This window comes from Xiphophorus hellerii, chromosome 16 (genome assembly GCF_003331165.1).
Source record: "Xiphophorus hellerii strain 12219 chromosome 16, Xiphophorus_hellerii-4.1, whole genome shotgun sequence".
Classification (NCBI taxonomy): domain Eukaryota; kingdom Metazoa; phylum Chordata; class Actinopteri; order Cyprinodontiformes; family Poeciliidae; genus Xiphophorus; species Xiphophorus hellerii.
The window spans coordinates 23,853,172-23,877,300 of record NC_045687.1 but is presented as its reverse complement, the minus strand read 5'-3'; the positions used below and the strand labels follow the sequence as shown (position 1 = coordinate 23,877,300).

General features: G+C 39.0%; 4 protein-coding genes across 5 annotated transcripts; all 4 read right to left on the bottom strand.

The window, feature by feature from the left end:
• Positions 1 to 811: 811 nt before the first annotated feature.
• LOC116735492 (rheacalcin-1-like) lies at positions 812 to 3,939 on the bottom strand. Its single transcript, XM_032587421.1, has 3 exons — positions 3,933 to 3,939; positions 1,082 to 1,320; positions 812 to 997 (listed from the first exon to the last, which is right to left on the bottom strand). The coding sequence occupies exons 1-3, from the start codon at positions 3,937 to 3,939 to the stop codon at positions 812 to 814; spliced, it is 432 nt and encodes a 143-aa protein (XP_032443312.1).
• Positions 3,940 to 8,485: 4,546 nt separating this feature from the next.
• Positions 8,486 to 13,929, bottom strand: LOC116735051 (macrophage mannose receptor 1-like). The gene is made up of 4 exons (XM_032586637.1): positions 13,851 to 13,929; positions 11,855 to 12,178; positions 10,872 to 11,122; positions 8,486 to 8,944 (listed from the first exon to the last, which is right to left on the bottom strand). The coding sequence occupies exons 2-4, from the start codon at positions 12,168 to 12,170 to the stop codon at positions 8,750 to 8,752; spliced, it is 762 nt and encodes a 253-aa protein (XP_032442528.1). The 5' UTR covers positions 12,171 to 12,178; positions 13,851 to 13,929; the 3' UTR covers positions 8,486 to 8,749.
• Positions 13,930 to 16,139: 2,210 nt separating this feature from the next.
• Positions 16,140 to 21,621, bottom strand: LOC116736264 (C-type lectin galactose-binding isoform-like). 2 transcript variants are annotated; one of them, XM_032588639.1, is made up of 4 exons: positions 20,980 to 21,621; positions 18,533 to 18,841; positions 17,617 to 17,873; positions 16,140 to 17,532 (listed from the first exon to the last, which is right to left on the bottom strand). In XM_032588639.1, exons 2-4 carry the CDS (start codon positions 18,828 to 18,830, stop codon positions 17,338 to 17,340), a joined length of 750 nt encoding a protein of 249 aa, XP_032444530.1. In that variant the 5' UTR covers positions 18,831 to 18,841; positions 20,980 to 21,621; the 3' UTR covers positions 16,140 to 17,337. The 2 variants fall into 2 exon arrangements, with proteins under 2 accessions (XP_032444530.1, XP_032444528.1); XM_032588637.1 differs by lacking the exon at positions 20,980 to 21,621 and having other exon boundaries at positions 18,533 to 19,167.
• A 116-nt stretch (positions 21,622 to 21,737) lies between these two features.
• coa3b (cytochrome C oxidase assembly factor 3b) lies at positions 21,738 to 23,512 on the bottom strand. Its single transcript, XM_032588640.1, has 2 exons — positions 23,303 to 23,512; positions 21,738 to 22,049 (listed from the first exon to the last, which is right to left on the bottom strand). Exons 1-2 carry the CDS (start codon positions 23,469 to 23,471, stop codon positions 21,943 to 21,945), a joined length of 276 nt encoding a protein of 91 aa, XP_032444531.1. The 5' UTR covers positions 23,472 to 23,512; the 3' UTR covers positions 21,738 to 21,942.
• Positions 23,513 to 24,129: the final 617 nt, after the last annotated feature.

Genomic DNA, 24,129 nt, shown 5'->3' with positions numbered 1-24,129 from the left:
AGATTTTTAATCTCTGTCTCTGTTGGAGGTCAGGGTTGAGTTTGGTGAACCCGCCCTCTCCTCCATCCTCAACTTTCTTTTTCCAACTCAGAATTCTCTTAAAAATTAATATTTTTACTGCTTGTGTGAATTGGTGATGTTACCGCAGCTAAAATTGGAGCAATTTGAGAAAATGCAACAAAAGTTTTAATCTCATCTCGCTAATATTAATCTGTTACCTTGGTATTGATAGCAATGATATTTAGATCCATACGCTAACCACCGATTCACAGAGAAAGATTGAGTTAGGTTTGATCAGTGTAAATATTTCATATATTTTGAAACAGAATGCCGTCCAGACCCAGTTATATAATCTGTCATATAGGGTTGTTAACAGGAACTCAAGAAATACTTTCTAACAAAAGAGTATCAAACTTGAAGAAAATGTCAAAACTTAAATCTCCCCCTTTCATCATATCACTGCCCATAATGATACAGTTTACATTAATACAGCAACTAGAGAGTACTTTGAATATAACAGAACAGAATAGAAATCAACTTGAACCTTTATGGTCCATCAGTCGCTACATTTAGCAATACAGGCAGAACAGTGACATGCAAGTCAAAGCATGTGGATTCAAACAAAGGTAAATATTTTTGAGACAGACTTTACTTTGACTAGGAATATTGCTACACATAGCACACATTTAAAATATCATTCTAATCCTTCTAAATTGGCCTATTCTTGCCATCCAACCACCCAGCTAGCTTAAATTGTCATCATCTACAAATGAAAAGCCTTTACTTATCAAATGGCTAAGCTATGACTGCTTTAAGATTTTAAGTAACAGAAGAAGTTCCTTCTCTCATTGCAGTCTCTGATCCCAAACAATGAGTTTCCGCTCTTCTCCAGGACTCCACACCTCTCAGCCGGGCAGCTTGGAATGTCCTGGTACTGCACTGGTCCTCCACCCACCCAGAACCACTCATCACCAAGGTAACGCAGGCCTGTCCACACCTACCGACATGCAGCAGGGAGAAACTTACACACAGAGGATATGTTGGTTGACAAAACTAAAAATAAAGCAGAAAAATGGCCCACCTCCTCAGTGGTTGCCAGCTGGGCTTTCTCTCGTGCAAAGTTGTGGTCGTCGGTGGTGGTCAGAGTGGCCAGGGTGTAGTTTTTCCTTTCCTTCATATATTTGCAGTATTCCAACGCCTCCTCCCATGTCTTATTCTCCTTCACCAGAACCAGCCTCTCATCGTAGCAAATGAAACCTCGATTAGCATTGCAGTAGTCTGTATACCCGTTGTTATTGTCGATGTAGGCACAGTCTTTAGCTGATACCATAAAAGACCGAAAACAGAGTTTTTAGATTAAATCTCATTAACAAACAATTCATACTGCATTATGTAGCAAGATCCCCAAAATATGCAACCCCTGCCAAAAACAAGCAAAACGGTCAACAAAACTGGGTTTTAGAGGTTCCTCTCCTCTCTCTATTAAACAGTTGCTGGTTGTATGATGTGGAACAGCTGCTTCCCTCAGTAACAATTGATTTTCTTTGTCCTTGTCCCTTGAATGGGATTTAATTGGTAAGTGATTGGGACATTCAATTTGAGCTACAACTATTTGGCCACCACTGATTGGCTGCTGTGGTCTTTCTGTTATTGGTGCAGTGTTTGTCATGACGACAATCAGCTATGCTAGCACTAGGATTTGGTTCCAGTCAGCTGCCTTGGTCAACTGATTCCATGCATTTAGCTCTATGTTAGGCTAATATTTTTGGGAGTGTAGGCAGGTCCATGCTTTGATGTCCCAATTTTAAAGGGTTCTTTGAGTAATTTATCCATCCATCCATTTTCTAACACCCTTGTCCCTAGTGGGGTCAGGAGGGGTGCTGGTGTCTATCTCCAGCTAACGTTCAGGGAGAGAGGCGGGGTCAATTAACCTAACAATCATGTTTTTGGACTGATGGGAGGAAGCATGAGTACCCTCCAAGGACCTTCTTGATGCAAAGCACTTTTAGATCACTTTTAGTTCTACTATCTGCACCACTGTGCAGCTCTGATTAATTTTTTAGGGTGAGAAATGCATGCTTTTGTTATGTAGGTGGGGTATCCTCCAACTTTTGCTCTACTCCTATCTATGACCCCAACTGTCATAGATGGGACCGACTGGAGTTGGGGCCAGCGCTCTCTCTCTTCATTGTTTAGCTGAATACAAATGATGAAATAACCTAAATCCAAACAACTTTCACATTTTTAACTTTGCTATGTTTTGCTTACAGTTACTACTGCCTTGAAAATTTGTGATCTCATCTCCACTAGACCATTCCCAGACTCCCTGGACTCTGTGCAGTCCGATCCAGCCGTTGTAACGTAAAGGTAGATCAACTGTTCCTTTCCTGATAGTGATCAAGTCAGTGTGGTGCGTCCTGCAGTAATTCTGGGCGTCAGCCCAGGTTTTAGGTCCATTATGAAATGTGATGTTCCATTTTCTGAGAGGTTGCTGATCTCCACAGATGAAATGAAGGACCGACATCAAAGGGACAAAGATGAAGATGTTCATCATGTTTCCACTGAATAAATGCCACACACCTGGAATCAGATGAACAATTTCATTAAATATTTAACACATAATACAGCGCACATCGGGGAACTCAGTATTTCACCAGTAGGTTCACCAAATTATTAATAAATTACCCCATTTATTAATAGGGGTAATAAATACTGACATTTATTAGTACTCCTGGTAAATACTGACATCGATAAATGTGTGCAACATTCAGTATTGAAAAGTTCAAACTGCATCAGCACACAAATACGTATGTTTATGGGGAGAAATGTAAAAACATACAACATACAAAGACAAACTAAAGTGCTCCATGGATGGACATGTTGGATAAAAATCTATAACTTTTGATAATCTTGACTAACATCAACAGTAATCTGTCTAAATCTTAACTCACCTCAGGCTGAAGCAGCAGTAGGATGGCTATGAAGACTTCAGGTGGAGCTGTTTTCCTTTAAGTACAATCAGTTAAAGGACTCGACCAACCAATCACAGCGCTGTCCCAACACGTGTTAGACATGGGGATTAACTCTGTCACACACATCCTCTGCTTTGCATATCCAGCTGCATGTGTTAGAAAAAAACCACTGAGTCTGATAATGTTGTCAGAACATTTCTTAGCTGTCGTCATCTTTAATACAGCTGATAATTTGAGTTTGTTTTCTAGAATACAATAGAAATATCCTTTACTGTCCCAGAGAGGGGAAATTCAGAGTACCAAAGTGCAGAGACCTCAGTGGAGAGAGAACCACTGATCAGGCAGTTTAACAGAGAAATGAATGAACACAGAGAAACAACCAGTAGTAGAGAATGACGAAGACAGGGAGCTGTGGGTACACTGAGGAAGAGATGGATAATGATGAGGGCAACAGGTGAGGTGATTATCTAATAAGTAGAACTGGTAGCCTGAAGGGAATGAAGAGAGGGAGGCAACACAAACAGAGATAAAGGAAAACACTAAACAGAATTGGAAAAACACTAATCCAAGGAAGCTAAATCTAAATCTCAGGAAACTGGGACCCGTGGAAACCAGTGAGGAGACCGGAAGCAACTTCAGAAGAACTCTGGAGAGCAGCATGGAAGTCAGAGGAGTCCTCACAGAGACCCTCATCAAGGATCACTGTATTAGAAAGTTCTTAATACCCAGTACCAGTTCCTAACAAGCAAAGAAGCTCAGATGTTCATAAGAACGACAGCAGCTGCAGAGGCTGGTGAAGGGGCTGCTGTAACTGACAGAAGAGGAAACTCTTCAAACTTCTCAATGACGCCGTCATATGAATCAAGAGGAAGATGAAAGCCGTATTCTGTCCTTAAGTGATCTTTTTGTCTCTGATTTGCTTAATGTTGCTAAAGTCTTGAAAACCCCTAGAACTGTTACCCTCCATGTTATCCAATGGGTCAAAGAGGAAACCGGTGTCCTCATTACTGTTAATGTGGTTAAATTAAATCCTTTTACAAACACCACTTGTATCTTGTTTCAGGGGATATGTAATTGAATTTGAATGTCATGTTTTTGAATTTACGAACATTCAAATACTTCAATGCTTCAGTGACAGACAAAACATTGCATTTGTTAAACAGATTTCTGCTGCTAGTCCAACACTCGTGTCTTTTGAAATCCTGTCTGTGTCTGGTCTCTTTTGATTCTTTGGGCAGCTACATGTCAAAACACCAACATTAAAGACAAAGTACGGTAGTCAAGTCAAGTTTATTTATTCAGTCACCAGGCAGTTCAAAATGTTTTACATGATAGCAACGTAACCAATCATGAAACCATCAAAATCAAACAAAAGAAACTCATTACATTTTCTCAAAAGTCAACATCAAAATCATTACCATACTAATGTTCTCCACTTTAAAGCTTGTCTATTTGTAGACAAATGCCATAGGGTTAACTTTACATGTATTGCATTCTTTAAAACATCATAAAGATTGTTGGTTACAGACAGGTTTGCTTTCTCTATTTGCATGTCTGTATATAATGGAAACAGAAAGTATTCAGGCCCCTGTATATTTTTCACTGTTTTTGCTCAAATCGAAAAGCTCATCAGTGTACACTCAGCATCACATCTTGAAAGAAAAAAACAGAAATGTGACAATTTTTGCAAATTTATTAAAAAAGAAAAATTGAAACGGTCGTAAGTATTGAGACTCTTTTCTGTGATGGTTATATTGAACTAATATGCTGCACATTTCTTCTGATCCTCACTGACATGGTTCTACTTTAATTCATCTGGACTTGATTATGAAACACACACACACATGTCTATACAAGACCTCACAGCTCACAGTTCATGTCAGAGCAAATGAGAATCATGAGGTGGAAGGAACTGCCCAAGGACTCAGAGACAGAACTGTGTAAGGATTACAAAAGATCTGGACAAGGGAAGCTTCTCTTCATTGCCAGATGGATGAAAACCTGCATAGTTTGATAAATAACACATGAAAGATTCCTAGACTGAGAAATAAAATTCTCTGGTCTTATGAAACCAAGATTGAACTTTTTGGCATTAATTCTAAGCAGTATGAGTGGAGAAAACTAGGCACTGCTTTTCTGCAGTGCCTGGACAGAACAGCATTACTGGTTGCAACTGAAGAAAAGATGACCAGAGATGGAAGAAAACCTCTTCCATAGTGCTCAGGATGTCAGATTGGACACACACACACACACACACACATCCACACACACAGAAAAGCATGGTCATCCTTTGTAAAATTGTCTTTACTTCATTTACATATGTGACAATTCGATGGACTCCAGTTTCCTGCCTATTTGCTTACTGGGCTCTGAGGTGTGGCTCACTGGGAGTGATGGATGGCTCTCTGTGTGACCGCTCTGGGAGATCCCTGATTTTCCAGATTATTTGGTGGCTTCAACTTTCTTTTCAATGAACTTAGTTGAGGTAGAAAAAAGTTGGGTGGAGGTGTTGGAGAATCTTTTTCTGAAATTAAAATGTGTCTGATGTTCCAAAGGATTTTATTGTGACAAAAAACAACAAAAACTTGTAAGGTGACTATTAAAACCTGTACTTGTCTACTTCAAAACCAGAGCATGAGAGGAAAATTTAAGAGATGGATAGAACTGAATGCAATGAGGCTCATTAATTTCAGAATTCATATTGATATATTATTAGTGAAAGACAGAGATTTCAAGGGGAATTGTGTAATTGTCAGGTTGGTTTGAACAGCTGTTTTACCCTTACTGAATAAAATCATAATTAAATAAATGGCCTTTGTATTAACTCTGTCTTTAAATTTCAAAGATTTAAGTGTGATTAAAAAAAGAGCCAAAAACAGAAGGAGTGTTTATGGAGGCAAATCATTTTTTTTACACCACCGGAACATAACTGGACAAATTACAATGATTTATTGAAATACTGCATATGTTTTTAGAAGGTAGCAAGAGACTGGAAAACTACAGAAAACCAACATCTGCACAGGGAGAACATACAAAGAAAGCACCAAAATGCAACATATTTATAGGTTTCAATTACTGCTTAGTGGGTAAAAGGCTAATAAAGCCGTCTATAGACTGACAGCTGGATAGATGGCAGTCAGTCAGACAAATGCAAAATCTTTTTTCAGTAATATGTTAAAGGAAATAAAAATCACACAAACATGTGGTAGACATAATGAGATTTATTAACTTAACTATGTCATACAATAAACTGACATTAAAGCTTTAAAAGACAGTGACACATCACAAACTTATTCTGACTTAAATTTTAATTGTGTGGGATCTGACAACAGACACCTAAAAACAGGACAGAACATATGATGACTAAATCTGTATCGCAACACATTTTTCTAAAAATATCTCTGTATTCACCAATCAAATGTATCTGTTAAAAGCTGCAGATGATTCCTTTACTATATACAATCAAGCATTCAGTTAAGGAATGATGTTATTGCATTTTAGGCAATAAGATGTTCATTTTCACATTTAAAAAAGAAATTGGATTATTTGTTTATCTGCATTTTTTATACATACAGTACAGACCAAAAGTTTGGACACACCTTTTAATTCAATGAGTTTCCTTTATTTTCATGACTATTGACATTGTAGATTCACACTGAAGGCATCAAAACTATGAATAACACATGTGGAAATATGCACTAAACAAAAAAGTGTAAAACAACTGAAAATAGCCCTTATATTCTAGTTTCTTCAAAGCAGCAACCTTTTGCTGTGATTACTGCTTTGCACACACTCTGCATTTTCTTGATGAGCTTCAAGAGGTAGTCACCTGAAATCAGTGTTGTATAGTAACGAAGTAAAAATACTTCACTACTTTACTTAAGTATATTTTGGAGTACTTCATACTTTCCTCGAGTATGAAAGTTTTTGATGACTTTCACTTTTACTTCACTATATTTCCGAACTTAATTGCGTACTTTTACTCCGATACATTTTCAATGTGTGGTTTAGTTACTCGTTACAAAAAAGCGAGAGAGAGAAACGCAAGTGTTTTGATCCCACCTACTGATTAGCAAGTAGCAAGTAGGCTACCGAACAAAGTCGGTATCCTGCTTGCCTGGGCTTGTTCATCACCACCAATAGGATACACCTGTTTCGCTTCTCCCATTAAACACAAAGCAAGTCTCGCAATTAGCAGTAGCCACATGGAGGAGGAGACGGAGACCACAACGACTGCAACTACGTCGGACACGGCTCCAGGGGAACCACCAGCTGGTGATGAGAGCCCATGGCCTTATTTAAACACAACATACTCTTTCGTGGGTGTTAAAGATTCGTCGTACCGCATGCAGTTTATGTTATTCCTGCCCGAAGATGTGGAAATTCTATCTTACAAAAACTCCCCGTCCAACTTGAAGAAACACATCGCGGTAACTTCTTATGAAATGGTTATAATCCTCCTGTTTCAGTAACTATAGCTTGGTCACTAGACACTATTGTATTGTGAAACATTGACCATAAATGAACTTTGTTTGGCATTGTTTCAGTTCCACATGTGGTGTATTTAGCTGAGGCCTAATGTTGACTGTAGCAGGCTACCTAGACTCCTCTGTTCAAGGGGGGACAGAAGCCATAGCGATAGCAATTTAGACTAAATTTAACGAATATACAAAAGGCATGCAAGTTCAAAACCAGGTTTACAAAAAAGGTCTCCCTCTTCAGATGCCAATAAGCTGCATTTCCCTCCCAATTCTTTTTTTCTTTTGCATAATGACCAGTTGTGTGCACCACCTACTGACTGTAGGATTGACTGATTCACTGATTTGTGAAGTAGAGTAATCGTAACAGATCTTTTTCTTCATGTTGGCCGCATTTTCTGTACTATTTATTTTTCTCATTTTCAGCACTGACCTTACTTGAAGGGAAAACTTAAGGCTTACAAAAACTTTGTATTTTCTGTCCTGGAGGGTATACTAAGAAGCTGGTTCAGTTGTAAAGCAGGTTAAGTTAACCTTGTGCTATAGGTAAAGCACCTAATTTTCTTAACTAAATGATGCCTGCAGGTATATCTATTAGCAGGTTTAATTTTGCCTGCACTTGGTTGTGTACATTATTTTAAGTGTATTTGACAAGTTTACCAAAATATAAAAAATGTCATTCAAACTGCATTTGCTTTGTTTTACTTTTTACTTGTACTTTTCATTACATTACTTGAGTACATCCATTTTTACAGTAATTTCCATACTTAAGTACAAGAAGTTTCAGATACTTTAAGACTTTAACTCAAGTAACATTTCAGTCAGTGACTTGGACTTTTACCAAAGTCATATTTTGGAGAGGTACTTATACTTTTACTTGACTCTGAGATTTCAGTACTTTATACAACACTGCCTGAAATGGTTTTCACTTCATAGGTGTGCCCTGTCAGGTTAATAAGTGGGATTTCTTGCCTTATAAATAGTCATGAAAATAAAGAAAACCCATTGAATTAGAAGGTGTGTCCAAACTTTTGGTCTGTACTGTATATGTAGTTTATATTTTATAAAATAAGCTTCAGTGCTTAAATGAAAAATGTGCAGAATGTGGCATTTCTTGATTTGATTGATTAATTGTCTCAGTAATTGATAGGACAATAATAATTAGTGGTAGCTCTACTTTATTGTATATACATCTTTTACTTAACCTGTGTATAATGTCAGTGTGCGTATTAAACGTTTCTAAATGTTCTGTGTTGTTACAGACAGCAGGAAGTTCTGTGTGAAGAACCTCGGAGGCTTTCAGCTGCCAACAGGTTCCTTATAGCAGAAGAAGTTCTTCCTCTGGCCGCAGTCTCTGATCCCAAACAGGGAGTCGCTCTTCTTCTCCAGGACGCCACACCTGCTAACTGGGCAGCCTGGGGTGTCCGGGTACTGCACCGGTTCTCCAGCACTCCAGACCCACTCATCGCCCAGGTAACGCAGACCCGTCCACACCTGCCGACATGTAGCAGAGAGCCACATGAATACAGTACAGTGGTAATATGCTGCCCTCATGTGGCAAAAAAAGGCTACGTTCGCTCTGCAGCCTGAAGTCACTCAAGTCCAATTGACATGACGCCGGCTCCGCCCCCATGCTGACGTAGAGCAATCCTCCCCCAATCATTCCAGGGTACTTGTCAGCAACTGACCAATCAGCGTTCCAAGTACAATACTCCGAGAATATTCACAGTATCATAGAAAACACGCTGCAGTCAGAGAGATTTTGAGGAAAATAATAGATAATCACGGTCAAAGTTGTCATTGGGTAATATGCAATCCCGACAGCGGTCACCCAGAACATACAGAGGGCGGAATACAATTTATTACATTTCCAAAATCAAAAAGGAGTCTGGAATAATGCAAGAACTGCAGCCCAACTCACACCCAGTTGAATGAAACTGATGGACGGGAACTACCACGTTAGTCAGCACCATGAAGGTAACTGGTAGTAAACATCCCAGTTTTTGTCATAACGATACTTACTGATAGCTCCATGCTAACGACTCACAACTCAGTTAAATTAAAATAACAATGTTAAACATCTAATCATTTACAGAACAATAAGTGAAGGTAGTTATGCTGGTTTTTATGCGTGTAGATTCCAATGGCAGCATGAAAACAGACTGCGCTAACTGCCATATTGGCATTTCAACACCGTTTCATAATACTGTTTATTTCTAGCATTTGAAGGCAGATTTTTACAAGCCAGTATTATTTAAGCCAATCAGACTTTTTTGTCCCTCTTTTGTCTTCTTGGGCTTTATCTGATTTCTCCGTTATTTCCCGCTAATAACCTTACAGACCTGACGTAGGACCAGTTACAGAATTTTCTTGCCCACAGTCTTCGCCTCAGTGTTGGTTTATAAGGCAAAAATGACTTATAAACAAAAATGTCTAGGGTAGCATTGAGGTCCGTTAGTCTTCCTTATTAAGCGTGGTTGTCGGAGGATTGCTCTACTTCCGCATTGGCGCGGAGCCGGCGTCAAGTCAATTGTTTGTGAAATTTAATTTTTTTCTTTTTCTTGTTTTTTAAGCGTGGTTGTTCAAACTTCCAAATATATGAGACCAGGGGCGCCGCCAGGAAAATTTAACCCCATGACAAAAAAATTAAATTGGGCCCCCCTGCTGTTACAATTTCTTGAGCCTATTTGACCCATAAGAAGCGGCACAATTTTAAAAGCGTGCAGCTGCCTTGCTTTCTTGTCATGACAGTTTGTTATGAGACAGACAATCTGTGAAAAGATGAATCTCCTCCTGGACTGACAAGAGGCTGTTTTTTATTATAATGTTATAAACATTGTTTGATTTTCCATCACTGATAAATATATTGTTTTGTTATGTAATTGTAAAAAGAGCAGTGAGACATGAAAAATCCACATAGACTCCCTGGAATGATGCTAACTAGCTTGTCTCTGAACACAGTGTTGCTCACCGTTTTCACTGGGGCAGGGAGGAGGAATTATTCTGATATGGGAGTTAGAGCTGCTGCTGACTGACTCATCTGTTGTTAGGTGTGGTAAAACGGTACAGGTACAACTTAAATATGTTGGTAGAGTTTTTTCCTTTGTTCTTTAAATGCCAGTGAAATGGAGGCAAACAGTCTGTAGCTAAGCTAACTATGCTAAGTGGTTGATAATCTCAAACGTACTTAAGGGATAAAACAAACGTAAGAGCGGAGCAGGGGACACTACGAGATGTTTACGGTTTAATAATAATATGAGAGCATGGCGGACAGGTAACCTAAATGCTCTCATTGGGTCATTTTCAGGATTCCGGCTTGAAGAGTAGTTTAGTAGACTGGTTTAATTCAGGGTTAAGATACACCACAAAGCAAGAGGATGAGTCGGTCAACAGCATCAGTGCAGAGTAAACAGCGGCCCACCTCCTCAGTGGTAGCGTATTGGGCTCTCTCTCGTGCGTAGTTGTGGTCGTCGGGGGTGATCAGGGTTGCCAGGTCATATCTGTTCCCTTCTTTCAGAGTCCTGCAGTGCTCCAACGCCTCCTCCCACGTCTTATTCTCCTTCACCAGAACCAGGTCCTCGTCATAACACAAGTAAGTATGTGGAAAGTCACAACTTTCACTCCTCCATTTGGTTAGGTACTGAAAGACACAGAGCTTGCCGCTTTTTGGTTCTGCAAACAAAGCAGCACAGAGGATGAGGATTCTGTTAAATCAGTTACTTAGATCAGAGAGTATCTGATGTCATCATCAGCGCTTACGGGAGGTGGCTGTGCAATGAAAGGCAAATTAATTACTTTAAAAAAAAATCATAGTGAGTTTTTACGGACTATATTGTTTTAGATTCCGTCACTCACAGTAGAAGAGCGCTTATGATTAACATGACAGATTTCTACATGCTGTAAGCGTGGGAAAACCTGTAAAATTGGTAGTGGTGCAAATATATATAGTTAGATGTCTCTTAAATATCTAACTAAGAGACATCTATAGTTAGATGCAAGTTTGATTTAAATAGTTTTTTTTTTTAAGCAGAGCCTCCAGTGGTTGGGGCTTTGAATCGGTCCTGTAAGAAGCCTAACGTCCGTCTCCTTGTTCTGTTCTGAAAGCAGTTTTATTATTAGGTGTGTTTTGAATTATTGTTCTGTTGGAACATCTAATTGTTTAACTGTCTCATGTCTGATCTGACTAAATGGGTCACGACTTCTGCAGTAACACTGACCTCTGCAGGAGGAACTGCAGTGTTACATCTACAATAACTTTTTTTTTCAGGAAGCTTGGACATTATATCAAGTACATTTAACTTTCCTCTTTGGATTAAAGGAGGTTTTTTTTATTGAATTGTATTGAATTGAATAACACAGCAAAAAAAACCTGATGATAAAATATCACCTAGTTGCTCTGCTCACCATTAAGTTCCCAGTTGAAGAAGGTTGCAATCTCCTCTCCTCTGGACCATTTCCACGGACCGGTATTGTTATCACGGTACAATCCGATCCAGCCTAGGCTGCCGGAATAAGCTTGCATTTCTGTTTTAGTTCTGATGGCGGCCAGGTCGCTGTGTTTCTCTCGACAGGCAGACTGAGCCTGTCGCCAAGTAGCCCAATCAGAATAATGTTTAAACGTCAGAGTGAGTCTGGTGTTTTGGCTCCTGACAGGATGAACGGTCAGCATCAAGGGGACAAAGATGAAGACGAACCAAATCATGTTTCCACCGAAGGCCATCCAAACACCTGGGATCAGATATGCATGTTATTAAAGCTGCAGTATGTAACTTTTTTTTTTTAAATAAATGTTTTTTACATATTTGTTAAAACTGTCACCATGTTGTGGCAGTTTACTCTGAGACAGATAATCTCGATCCCTCCTCCACCTCCTCCGTGAGCTGCTATTGCTGTCTGAAGAAGCAATCTGAGCCAGGGGGAGGGGCTTAGCGCTGTCAATCCACCATGTGAACTCGCTGCTAAATTTGCTAAATAACAACTTACTGTTTCAGGAAAACCATCCATTCATCCGTCATTGGTGGCTATGCTAACTAGCCTTAGCATTCCTGACAGGCTCTGCCATCAGAAAGAAGCTACTACAGCGTATCAGAAATGTGGGGATGGGGCAACGAGCAGCGCCACACGGAGGGTGATTGACAGTGTTAGGACCTCCTCCTGGCTCTGATTGGTTGTCTCTAGTTAGCACTGGGAGAAGACAGAGGAGTTAGATTTTTTTGTTTCCCATATTATCTGCCTGATATTATGCTGTCTCGTGACAATAGTGACAGTTTCAACAAATATGTAAAAAAAAACAAATTTTTTTTCTTTTAATAAAAGTTACATATTGCAGCTTTAAACATTAACCTCTGTAAAATACCTAAAGGCTGTAAAAGGATGGAGAGAAACACTGACATGTTCCAAAAAAAAGGAGCACCTGGATGAGAAACACCACACAAGTTTTCACATTAATACAAAACTGCTTGTTTCTACTCATGTGAGTTTGAAATGTAACTTCACTTAGGGACATTTCTGCTTTGATTTCGTGCATTGTGTGTGAACAGGTTCTTACTGCCATCTGGTGAAATTTTCATGCCTGTTGCACCTTTAGGAACAAATTCAGTTAGAGAAATGGTGACGTGTTTCGCCACAGAACATACAATAGATATAAATGCAGGGAAATTAGTGTAGATATAAACATGACGTGTTTGCTCGCCCCACAATTTTCACATTTTCCAACAAATATCAATGGCACATCAATCAGCAATACAAACAAATCAGTGTGCTCTTCCTCACAGCTCATATTATACCAAACATCATCTCAGTACGACAGCTGATGGCACCGCAGGACAGGAGGAGGAGAGAGGAAAATAACATAACATCACAAAACATACTTACATTCCTTTTGGTTCTTATTTTGTTTTATTTTATTTCCACCCAAAACATCTCTGTGTGATTCCAGATGAACTCAAACAGGAAACATATAATAATAATAATAATAATAATAATAATAATAACGTTAATAATAATCTGGAAATAGTTGCCAAAAATTGCCATTTTACCATTTGTCCTCCTTTTTGTGCCACTGTATTTCATTGTTTCTGTAGATTTGTGTTTGTTTGTTCCGTGACCCGTTGAGCCTGCTCTCTCTCTGTCTCTTTACTGTTTGATTTAAAACCCTCATGAAGTTTGACTTTCAACTGTGAAAGAAAAGTTTTTTTCCTGTGTGCTAAAGCGACCCTAAAACCTCTACACGCACAGGATCAGAACCAATCTGAAATCAGTATGGATTATATCAACTACTAAATGTCAAAAAATATGTCATTGGTGATCATATATTTAAGAAAGTTTTAAAACATTCTGTTTTTCCGCCTGCTCCATGTGACACTTTATCCATAATCCTGAGTAATAATTCTGTACTCACCACAGGCTGTAGAGGTTTTTGGAGCTCTTCTTCTGGTGATGCTGAGTCTCCGTGTTTATACCCAGTAGAAAGTCTCCACCGACCAATCACAGAACGACACAAAACATTAAAATGCAGATTACCCCGGCTACCACACCACTCACTCAGCTGCCTCCAACTTCTGTTTCACACCTTTCAGCCAAACCTCTCAAGCTGTTCACATACAACAGTGTTTGTAACAAGATCCCTTACAGATTTATTTTTAATTGAAATGTTTTTTATGTCCAGAATAAATACAAAATGTAGTGTCCTCGAGCAGCATGTGCAGAAGCTGGTTGAATGCAGGTATCAGGGCAGCTTCATGCTACAAAAAGACATCTGAATATGATATCCTAATTATTTAATTGACTTTATTAAGTCGGGGATGCATGTGGCATCAAAGTAAACAGGTTGGACTGATAAAAAAGTAGCATGTCTTTGTATGACCATTAACCTCTCAGATTATTTGTATAGGGAAATGAAATTTTCAAATACATTGCTCCCTTGCGGCAAAAAGATCTTTCGTTTCCTGCTTTACTAAATCTGTTTTAATTAAGTCAGGATTAAGTCAGGCAAACAGAGCTTCCAAATCAACCCTGCCCCATTTCAAAACATGCTTTTTAAACATTTACTTATATGCTATATCTGTAGGACTTTTAGTTGAACACATTCTGTTTTTCTTCATATTTCACACAAGGTTTCCCCCCTAGAAAACTTGCCAAGCCCAGTGGTAGGGGGCTTGGCAAGCCCCCTAGGGGTACCTCCTATGTACATAAGGGGCACATAGGGGGTACTATGTACCACTTTTTGAGATAATGTTTTTTAAAGTTCACAGGAAATTTGGAAAAATATCAGTAGGTAATTGTTATTCAAAGACATTAGTAACAAAACCTAAACACCAACTGAAAAGACTTTAAAAAATGGCAAACCAACACAAACACAGCACTTCGCTTGTTTCATCCTAGTTATAATATCCAAAATGTTTTTGATCCTTTATATGTGACTTGTCATTTTATTTGTTGAAGTTGTTGGCGTGTAGACTGATAAAAGACAGGAAATAGTTACGAAGTTCCAGAGAATAAAGTAAAGACGCCTGTCCTCAGTCTCCCTTGCTGCTTCTGACCGTGTCACTTAAAAGACTCTTCAACCCGTCTTTGGCATCTGTTACTGGTGTATAGAAAAACACATATCACATATCAGTGTTCAGAGATTAAATGTGCTGTAAATTAAATAAATGTTTGATCAGCCTCTGATTTCTTTTAGCCAACAAAGTATTTCTTATAAACCTTCAAGGTTCTGTTTTTATCAACCCTGAAAATAAAGTTTTTGTGACGTTCCCTGTCGTCTCACTTTAATTTTTGCAACTGGTAATTTCTTGTTCTTTCTTTAAATCAACACATAAAAGCAAAATTGGTGTTCTGTTTTTTTTTGTTTGTTTGTTTTATAAATCAACATTGTATGTCTCTAAGGTCAAATTTCCTTTGTCAGTTTTGAATGCTGTGTTCGAAATGCAAAGAATATTCAAATTCTTTTATTCCTTTAAGCTGTACAAGACACAGCATTTGTTAAACAGATATGTTCTCATCTTGTCTTGGCCTTTATGCCCACGCAAGTTTCTCCATGTGGCCAAATGCCACAAGTTCGCTTTAGGGGCTGTTTCTTCCTTTTACATCTTTGAGTTTGACTTTCAGTAAAACTCTAATCTTGTGAGATTGTGGCTGTTCGACAGTGTTAGGTATACATAAAAAGCACAAAGTTTCTTTTGTGTGTCAAGTTGTAAGTCACAATGGATAATATAATTAATCTGTTTTATCACTAGGACTGAAGCTAAGAGTTCTGAAAAAACACAGTCACCCATTAATCTTTCTCTAGTTTTCTTTTATACAAGCTAGCGCTATGTAGGATCCTAAGCAGTGTTTCATAAAAACATCCACAGGTCAATTTGTCCTTTCTCCTTTGTGACAATATGTTTTCAGGTACAAATTAACATCTTCCGCCAAACAACTTTTCACACCCCAAAAAGTCAAAAACGATTGACCAAAACTGTAAAAGTAGAAATTGGCGACAGATTGGCACAACCAGCAACTGTCTAGAACAGACGACATGCCTCTATAGCACACAGTTTCTTTTTTAACAGCTGCTATGGTTCTTTTGAAGTTTTCATCTCACTGAATCTGAAAATGGCAAACCTTCATTCTTCCACCCTGAAGAGTGTTATCAGAAAAACCTGGTAGATATGAAGTACGGGGCACTCGAACCGAAAAAACAACATTTTGAAGTTTTCAACCACAGCTTATTTATTATTTACAAATAATTCAGAGGATTCTACTAACAACATAATGCTTTACACAATTTTATATATTAAAACATGTGATAAAATTAAAATACAAGAAACTCAGTGTATGAGTCAGTACAATTTTGCACTCACACAATTTTTGGTAAAAATTAAACATAAGTTTATATGAAATTTATTATCTATTGCAACATGTTACCAGAGTGTGTCCATGTTGAGTCAAACCAAAATTTTAAAGTGTATTACACTTGTTAGGTTTTATAGAAACTTTTCAGTCAAGAATGAACCTGTTCTAGTTTTGTACTGTCACATATGACAGTACAAAAGCAGTAAAATATTAGCACAGTATTATGTATTTTCCAGGAACAAACCGCCACTTCACAGCACAATCAAGTAACTATGTTGCCTTCAGGTACAAAAGTGCTATCCATTTCAAATATGACTTAAAAATTCATTTGACTTTGCAATTTAACATCTTGAAATTGGGCCTCTCTTTAAAAACTCCTGCTCTTTTTGAAGCTCTGCCTTCAGGAAGTCATCACAACACGGCTCCTCTATTAACCCTTTAACAATGTTTTTACCAGCCTTACACTGACAAGTACCTTGTATAACGAGCTCAGCAGATGTGCAGTTCCACCAGGTGTTTTCTATTTGCTGCTGCCGCTAGTCTGAAGGAGCTGAGTGGGGGAGTCGCAGGGGAAGTCTGTTTTCATCCAAGCTCAAAAGAGTCAATTTTACATAAAACTGCCCCTTTAAGTGTAAGCAGAAAATCATAATAATTAACATAAATAACGGATTTCAGATATCCATTGGTGTAGTTAATCTATATAATATGTTTCACTTCGTGACAGTTTTTTGAAAAAAAAAAAAAAAGATTTTCCAATATTGTCCTAATTCATTGAATAGGTTTAGAGTTGTAAACATAGCAACTCAACTCAATAATCATGTTTCAACAAAACCCTAAACTTCATATTCAGAATCCATAATATATGATTCATTAGTTGACACAGCAACTAGAGTTCTTTGAATAGAAAGCTTCTAGCATGGCTTATTCTTGCCATCCATCCATCCATCCATCCATCCATCCATCCATCCATCCATCCATCCATCCATCCATCCATCCATCCATCCAGCAGTTTAAGCTAATGAATGAAGAGCCTCTTTTCACAAGTTTTTCTACAGGATTTTAGATTTTAAGTAACAGAAGAAGTTCCTTCTCTGGCTGCAGTCTCTGATTCCAAATAATGACTTGCTGTTCTTCTCCAGGACGCCACACCAGACACCCGGGCAGCTTGGAATGTCCTGGTACTGCACCGGTTCTCCGCCCACCCAGAACCACTCATCGCCAAGGAAACGCAGGCCCGTCCACACCTACCGACATGTAGCAGAGAGGTCAACATAAAAACAGAGGGTGAGTTGGTTAACAAAAGCAACACAGAGTAAACAGCAGCCCACCTCCTCAGTGGTTGCCAGTAGGGTTGTCTCTCGTGCAAAGTCGTGGTCGTCGGGGGTGATGAGGGTTGCCAGGTCGTAGCTGTTGACATTGTTCAGAGTCCTGCAGTGCTCCAACGCCTCGTCCCATGTCTTATTCTCCTTCACCAGAACCAGCACGTCATCATAGCAAATGAAGACACGTGTTGCGTTACACGGAACACTTGACCACTTTTTAGTTAACGGCCGCTGAAAGACACAGTGCTCATATTGTGACGGTTCTATGAGAAAAAAACACAGATGTAAGAGTAAGCAAGTTTTTTATTGTACCTCTACTTTGAAGAATGAATCATACTGCACTCTCGAGCAAGATTCTGCTAGAGATTATAACTGCAAAAAAAAAAACACTCTTATCTTATTATTCACCTATTAAGCCACTACCTATTAAACCTACAGTATATTCACACATACTTTGTATGTAAACCTTCTAAAGGGTCTACCTGGAAATATATTTCTTAGTTTATCGCAATAAAAGTTATGTTATGTTGGACACTTTTACTGATAAAATATTAATTTCCGTGGACATAAACAGATATATTTTATGTAGGCAAACAGAGCTTGACATATAATTTGATTTCAACTCCCTCGTCTCACTGAGTATATGGACAAAGAAAATAAGAGTTTGGAAAATTATATGTGTTTTCTTCTCCATCGTTTTTGTCCCTCCCTCCTTTCTTTTTTCCTTCCTTCCTTGTATTGTTCCCTTTTCCCTCCCTCCATACTTACTCATTCCCGCTTTCTGAAACACAATAAATACAATCGACTCTGTACGTTTTTCTAAAGCGAACCTGGATTAAAAAGCTCCACCCCAACATGAAAACGGTTTAGCTAATTGCAGACGTCACTGCAACATTTACTGAACAGAATTCGTCTCGCTCACCATTTTCATCCCAATTGAAGAATGTTGCTGTCTCGTCTCTTCTGGACCACTTCCAGTGGCTCTTGTTGTTGTCTCTGTGCAGTCCAATCCAGCCCCTGGTGCCATTCAGCGCCTGAATGACTGTTTCTGTCCTGATAGTGATCAGGTCAGTGTGATTCTCCCTGCAGGAGGCCTGGGCTTCGCTCCAGGGTTTCTGTATTTCATAAAATGTAATGATTCCTTCTCTGAGGCCCAAATTCTGCCCACAGGCAAAGTAAAGGACAGACATCAATGGGACAGCGACCAAGATGGTCCTCATAATGTCTCTGCCTGGAATCAGATTAGCATTATGATTATCAATCAATCAAGCTTATTTGAGTATTTCAGCAACAAGGCAGTTCAAAGTGCTTTGTATCATAAAAACACAAAAATACAGAGTCATAGAACACACAGTCAACCAGGGCCGTGCAGAGACCTTTGGAGGGGCGGGGGCTCAAATTAAAAAGGGGCACATTGAACAAGATCTTAAAACTCTGTACAACAACATAACAACCCAAATTAATCAAGACTTTAATTGGATCCTACTATATCATTGCCATCATGTGGGGAAATGCAAAGCAAATCTAGTCTATATTTTCCCCAACAGATATAAAGTTTCTGTTTCTGCTGCTGACAGTCCTGGAGGGCTGAGCTGATCTGAGACTGTAGCTGTTAAACAGACCAGAGGAGAGAAGGTCAAAGGTTATGAAGTTAGGAAATAAGCAAAATTGCTGCCATTTTACTAATTAAGCCCTAATAATAAAATCTGTCTAAGGCCCCATATTACCTCAGGCCGGCCCTGCATGAACAGCCGCTGCGATGCGCATCTCTGGAATCTACCTGGAATCTACCTGGAATCCCCCGGTGGCCCCTATGTCAGTCCCCCGATGCTTTGGAGACATTTTGAATCATTTCATTGTGGCATGTTTGGCTTTTTGCTGCGGTTCTAATTATTGCTACAATATTTTCTCTGATGTTTATTTTGTGACTCTAAATGGGCCGAATCTTCCTTTAACACTTGAGGTTCTGCAATAAGTTCTATTTACAGCTGCTCACCTCCAGCCCAGATCCCGTCAGCAGCGGCTTTAACCCGCCTGGTAGAAACGTTAAGGAGAAGCAGAGCAAACAGAGAGCAGGTGGTACCAGGTGGTACCAGGTGGTACTGGGGCTTTGAGGTGCGTCGCGACTCTCGGTGACAGTCGGTACCGTGTCTTATATCAGGACGTCTGATAAAGACAGATATTCTTTATATCTGTCGGTGGACCCGACTCAAGCTGCCTGTAGCGAACCGGGCAAGAAGGATAAAGTTAAAGTCAGAAATTCTTTCTGCAACCGAAAGCGTTTCTGTGTTTAGGGGCGAGGCGGGTTTTTCCTGGTATTGCAAGGACGATTATGAAAATATAAATAGAAACAGTTTTTCTAACGTCAACATCAGACCTACGTTTTTATTCACAAACCAGCATATAAAAAAATATTCTTGCCCATAATTTGATAGTTAGAGGAACAGATCCTCCTCCTCCTCACCATGGACCTGGAGTCTGAACAACATGGAGGCTCTGAGAGTCATTATTAGACTGAGGGCAGCCAGACTAGTTTATTTTTACTAAATTATTATATTTAGCTAAATATTATTGCTGAAGGGCACACAGATTAAAAATAATAATAATGAAAAATTTAAATTAATTTTAAAAAACTCAAAAAGGTCACTAGGGGCATCAAGGATAAAAGGGGCAGGTGCTCACGCCCCCTTCACCCCCCTGTGCCTGCAGTCAACTGTTGAAACATTACATTTTGTCAAGTACCATGGTTACACATCAATGCTTCATTTATAGTGGTTGGTTCAAAAGCAACTCTAAACAGCTGAGTTTTTAGTCGAGCTTGAAGGGAACTCGGTGTTTTGGCTGCAGTTTCCTGGAAGTTTTTTCCAGATTTGAGGTGCATAGAAGCTGAATGCTTCTTCTCCATGTTTGGTTCCGGGGATGCAGAGCAGAACCAGAACCAGAACCAGAAGACCTCATTGGTTTTCTGGTACTAAAAGAAGACTTTGGTGGTAACAATTGGGTTTCTACAGAGAGCTTACATGGAATTTCCCATAGGATTACTTATGGGACCTTTAAGTACCTCCTGCCTACCTACTCGGACTTGTCCATATCTTTTCTCCACCTGCACCTGTTTTTGCAATTCTTTAAAAGCACAAGTTGCTAGTTAAGGCAATCATACAATAATCTAACAATAACTGAGCAATTTATCCTATACGCTGCAAGTAATCCATAGATAGTACAGACATCAGTAAAAGTCCAAACTGCACATTAGTAATCGGTCATAAAGTCAGTCTTTGTTTTCACCTTCTAGTTTTTTCTCAACAAACCTGCCAGACTTTTTAAGACTCCATTTATGGAAAAGCTTCACTGGACGATATCTGAACTCACCTCAGGCTGCAGCAGCAGTTGGAGAGCTTTGAGTCGTTGAGGTCATATTTGTTTTCTGTGAGTACACTCGGTAAAAGGACTTAACCAACCAATCACAGCACTGCTCCAACTCTTACTCGATATGCAGATTAACCAAAGCAGAGGATATGGTCAAATCCTCTGCTTTGCCTTCAGCAAAGCATGCGCAAAAAGCATGTCACATGCGCAAGACACAAGCAAACCAGGCCACTGAACCATCAGGGGCCTCCCATAAATGACATTTAACACAGACCGTAGATCTAATATTTAATGTATTTATATTATGTATACACACTTTCTCTGAGGTCACATGAACTTGTCTTGTATCTGTTACAACTTGTTCCAATCCAAACAGCACTAAGATTCGTTTCTCATTACTCATTTCCTTCGGTGACAGTTCCATGGACTCAGATTTCCTGTCTATTTGCTTACTGGGATCTGAGGCACGGCTTACTGGGAGTGATGGATGACTTTATGTGCGACTGCTCCAGATTGCTTGTTTTGCTTGAACCTTTTGTTTTCTTGCTGAGCTCCTCCTAGTAAAACACATTTACCTTTTCTGCACATATTCCATTTTGTTTGTTTAAGCGTCCCTCGCTTTGTTTTCCTGGGTTCTGTTTGTTTGTGGCATAATTTTCTGAATATCAATGCCATACTTGTGGTTATTGACTAAATATCTGAAGACGCCTTTCAGGATATATATATAAATATATAAACAGAAAAAACCTTCACAGATTTCCAACTGTTCTGACTTTATTTCATTATAATATTTTTATGTCAGAATGTACACATGTATCACTTGTGTTAGCATTTTTTTAAATTAATGTTCAAAATAGGAGAAACTAAACATTTATCAGCAGACTTTATGCAATCAGTGGAATAAAATGTGTAAAACGAGAAATGGACGTGTGATGGATCCGCATGTTTGCCCAGCTGAGCCCCTGATCAGGAGTTGGCCCCAGTCCGCGGGCCCCTGATGATGTGGATCCTGGCCTCTTCATCCAGCTCCTCCACGATCCTCTCCTGTTTGACTGACAAGATGGTGTAGCTGACTGATGGAGGGCTAGTTAAAGCAAATCTCATCAGCAGTGATCATCTCCGATATAACAGCCTGTCTGAACGCTGAGGCTTTCTATCAAAGCAAACAGGGCTGAATACAAACACAGGCCACATTTTAGAATTTTTACTAAAATGTCATGTGATTGTTCAACACTGTTTTGCGCCTAAAAATGAAATGCATTAAGGTTTATGGCACATGTGTTAAACTGAAGACCCTGAGGGCCATATAAGGCGCGCCGTTGCTTCTAATTTGGCCCAGAGGGGCACGTAAATACAACCTAACAGCTGTGTGATTAAATATTATTTTATCAATCAAATCAAAGCAGTTTTTACCTGGTTTTCTGCCAAATTGCATCAGTCACTTTTTAGCGATTCCACAATTGTGGAAATTCGTGCAAAATTCAACAGGTCGCTGCACTGTTTCCGCACTAATGTGTAATTGTGAGTTTATTGCAAAATTTCTGCAAAAATATTTATCAACTTATGATCCAGGATTTTTTCATACAGAAAAAACCAACAAAAAACAGAAACAAAACCAGGCAGAACATTCAGTCTGTTCATTGTCCAGATGTGAACAGGGCGGGAGTACGAAACGTATCTGATAGTAGCGATTAAGGTTATTGATTAATGAGTTAATTTGAAGTTGATTGATTAACAATTAATTGATAAGGCTGAGTTTATCAGCCATAACGTGAAGGACGGAATTTGCTGCATTTTCTACATCCTTTTTTTATATTTTAGTGAAGTTGGTCAAATCGTGTAAAATTAATGTTTTAAAAGAGTTAATAATAGCTTCAAAATAGATGATGTAATTAGATGATGTTTAGTTGTACCTGTGATCAACAAGTCAGGACTTCAGTCTTCATTCCTTGTGAGACAGCTTGTTTGACAAATGTCTTTATGTTGCAGTGCAGGAAGTTCCCTGTCACTGTTTTCAACATAAAGTACAGTGCAACTTTTCACGACCATATCAAAGCTAAAATAAACATTTTTAGGTTACAACTATTCACAATGTTCGAAGTAAATTGAGGAATATTCCTGAACTTCCTGCTTTTCAACCTCAGCTGTCTGTTTTTTTCTTTTTTACCTTTTTTACCTGTAAATTGGTATAATTTTACAGTTTTTTATTTCTTCATGTCAACTCTCTCTCTCTCTCACTGATAATTTAAGGTTTGATTTCCAGCTCTAATAGACATCTTGCTCCTTCAGTCAACCTCTTGTTGTGGAAGTGAGCTGTGAAGGATACAGATGCCGACCACGATCGCTCCGATGCCCAGGCCGGTCAGCAGGTTCCTGCTCCGGATCCGCGCTGCGTTCTTCTGGAAGTAGTCCAGCTGCTGTCGGCGGCGGAGAAGCTGCATCTCTGCGGCTGTCTCGGTCGCTTTGGCTACTCTACCTGGTCCTTCCTCCGCCATTGTTTGTTATTGCACTGACCGGAAGTTCACGTCTTCTTCCTGTACGTTAGAGTTCACTGGCATCGTTTGGGTTGCTCTACCGCCATCTTCTGGCTGCAACCGTCCAGGACAGCTTTGTTGTTTGTCCCTCTCGGGAATGGCTCGAGCCTGCTTTGTCTCCATGGGATACTGTCACATTTTTCGACGAATTATTACAAATGATTTCATTTTCAGAATGTGAAAAATACAGTCACGCCACGTGTCAATGTTTAAAAGCCGCCACTGGCTTTATTTAAAGCAACTTTTAAACTTTTGTGATACGTTACACACACAGCTGGTAACCAAAAAACTGTAAATTATATACATGTAACCCGGATAGAAATAACATAAGAGATGTATAATATAATAAATAGTAAGGATAAGTTCATTTATTATATCTTTTTATTTCAATTAACATTTCAAAGTTCATATAAAGTTATTAAAATATGTTTGCATTGTTTAAAATAAGTTATCTTTACTTTGTGGGGAATTGCCAGAGAAAATTGTATTTTCCTACAGGTGTACGGTCTGTGAAGGTAGCACAGGTGTGAAGAGAAAAAAAGAGAACGGGAGAAAGTTGGTTAACTTTGAGACCGACATGGATTTGGAAATATATTAATGTAGACAGAACACTAACAAA

Coding starts and splice junctions, on each gene's coding strand:
- coa3b (XM_032588640.1), bottom strand. CDS start 23,471: ATGGCGGAGGAAGGACCAGGTAGAGTAGCCAAAGCGACCGAGACAGCC. Junction 22,050..23,302: donor AGCGATCGTGGTCGGCATCT/GTATCCTTCACA, acceptor GCCCTCCATCAG/TCAGCTACACCATCTTGTCA.
- LOC116736264 (XM_032588639.1), bottom strand. CDS start 18,830: ATGAGGACCATCTTGGTCGCTGTCCCATTGATGTCTGTCCTTTACTTT. Junction 17,874..18,532: donor CTTCAATTGGGATGAAAATG/GTGAGCGAGACG, acceptor TTTTTCTCATAG/AACCGTCACAATATGAGCAC. Junction 17,533..17,616: donor TACTGGCAACCACTGAGGAG/GTGGGCTGCTGT, acceptor ACATGTCGGTAG/GTGTGGACGGGCCTGCGTTT.
- LOC116735492 (XM_032587421.1), bottom strand. Junction 998..1,081: donor AGCTGGCAACCACTGAGGAG/GTGGGCCATTTT, acceptor GCATGTCGGTAG/GTGTGGACAGGCCTGCGTTA.
- LOC116735051 (XM_032586637.1), bottom strand. CDS start 12,170: ATGGCCTTCGGTGGAAACATGATTTGGTTCGTCTTCATCTTTGTCCCC. Junction 11,123..11,854: donor CTTCAACTGGGAACTTAATG/GTGAGCAGAGCA, acceptor CTTTGTTTGCAG/AACCAAAAAGCGGCAAGCTC. Junction 8,945..10,871: donor AATACGCTACCACTGAGGAG/GTGGGCCGCTGT, acceptor ACATGTCGGCAG/GTGTGGACGGGTCTGCGTTA.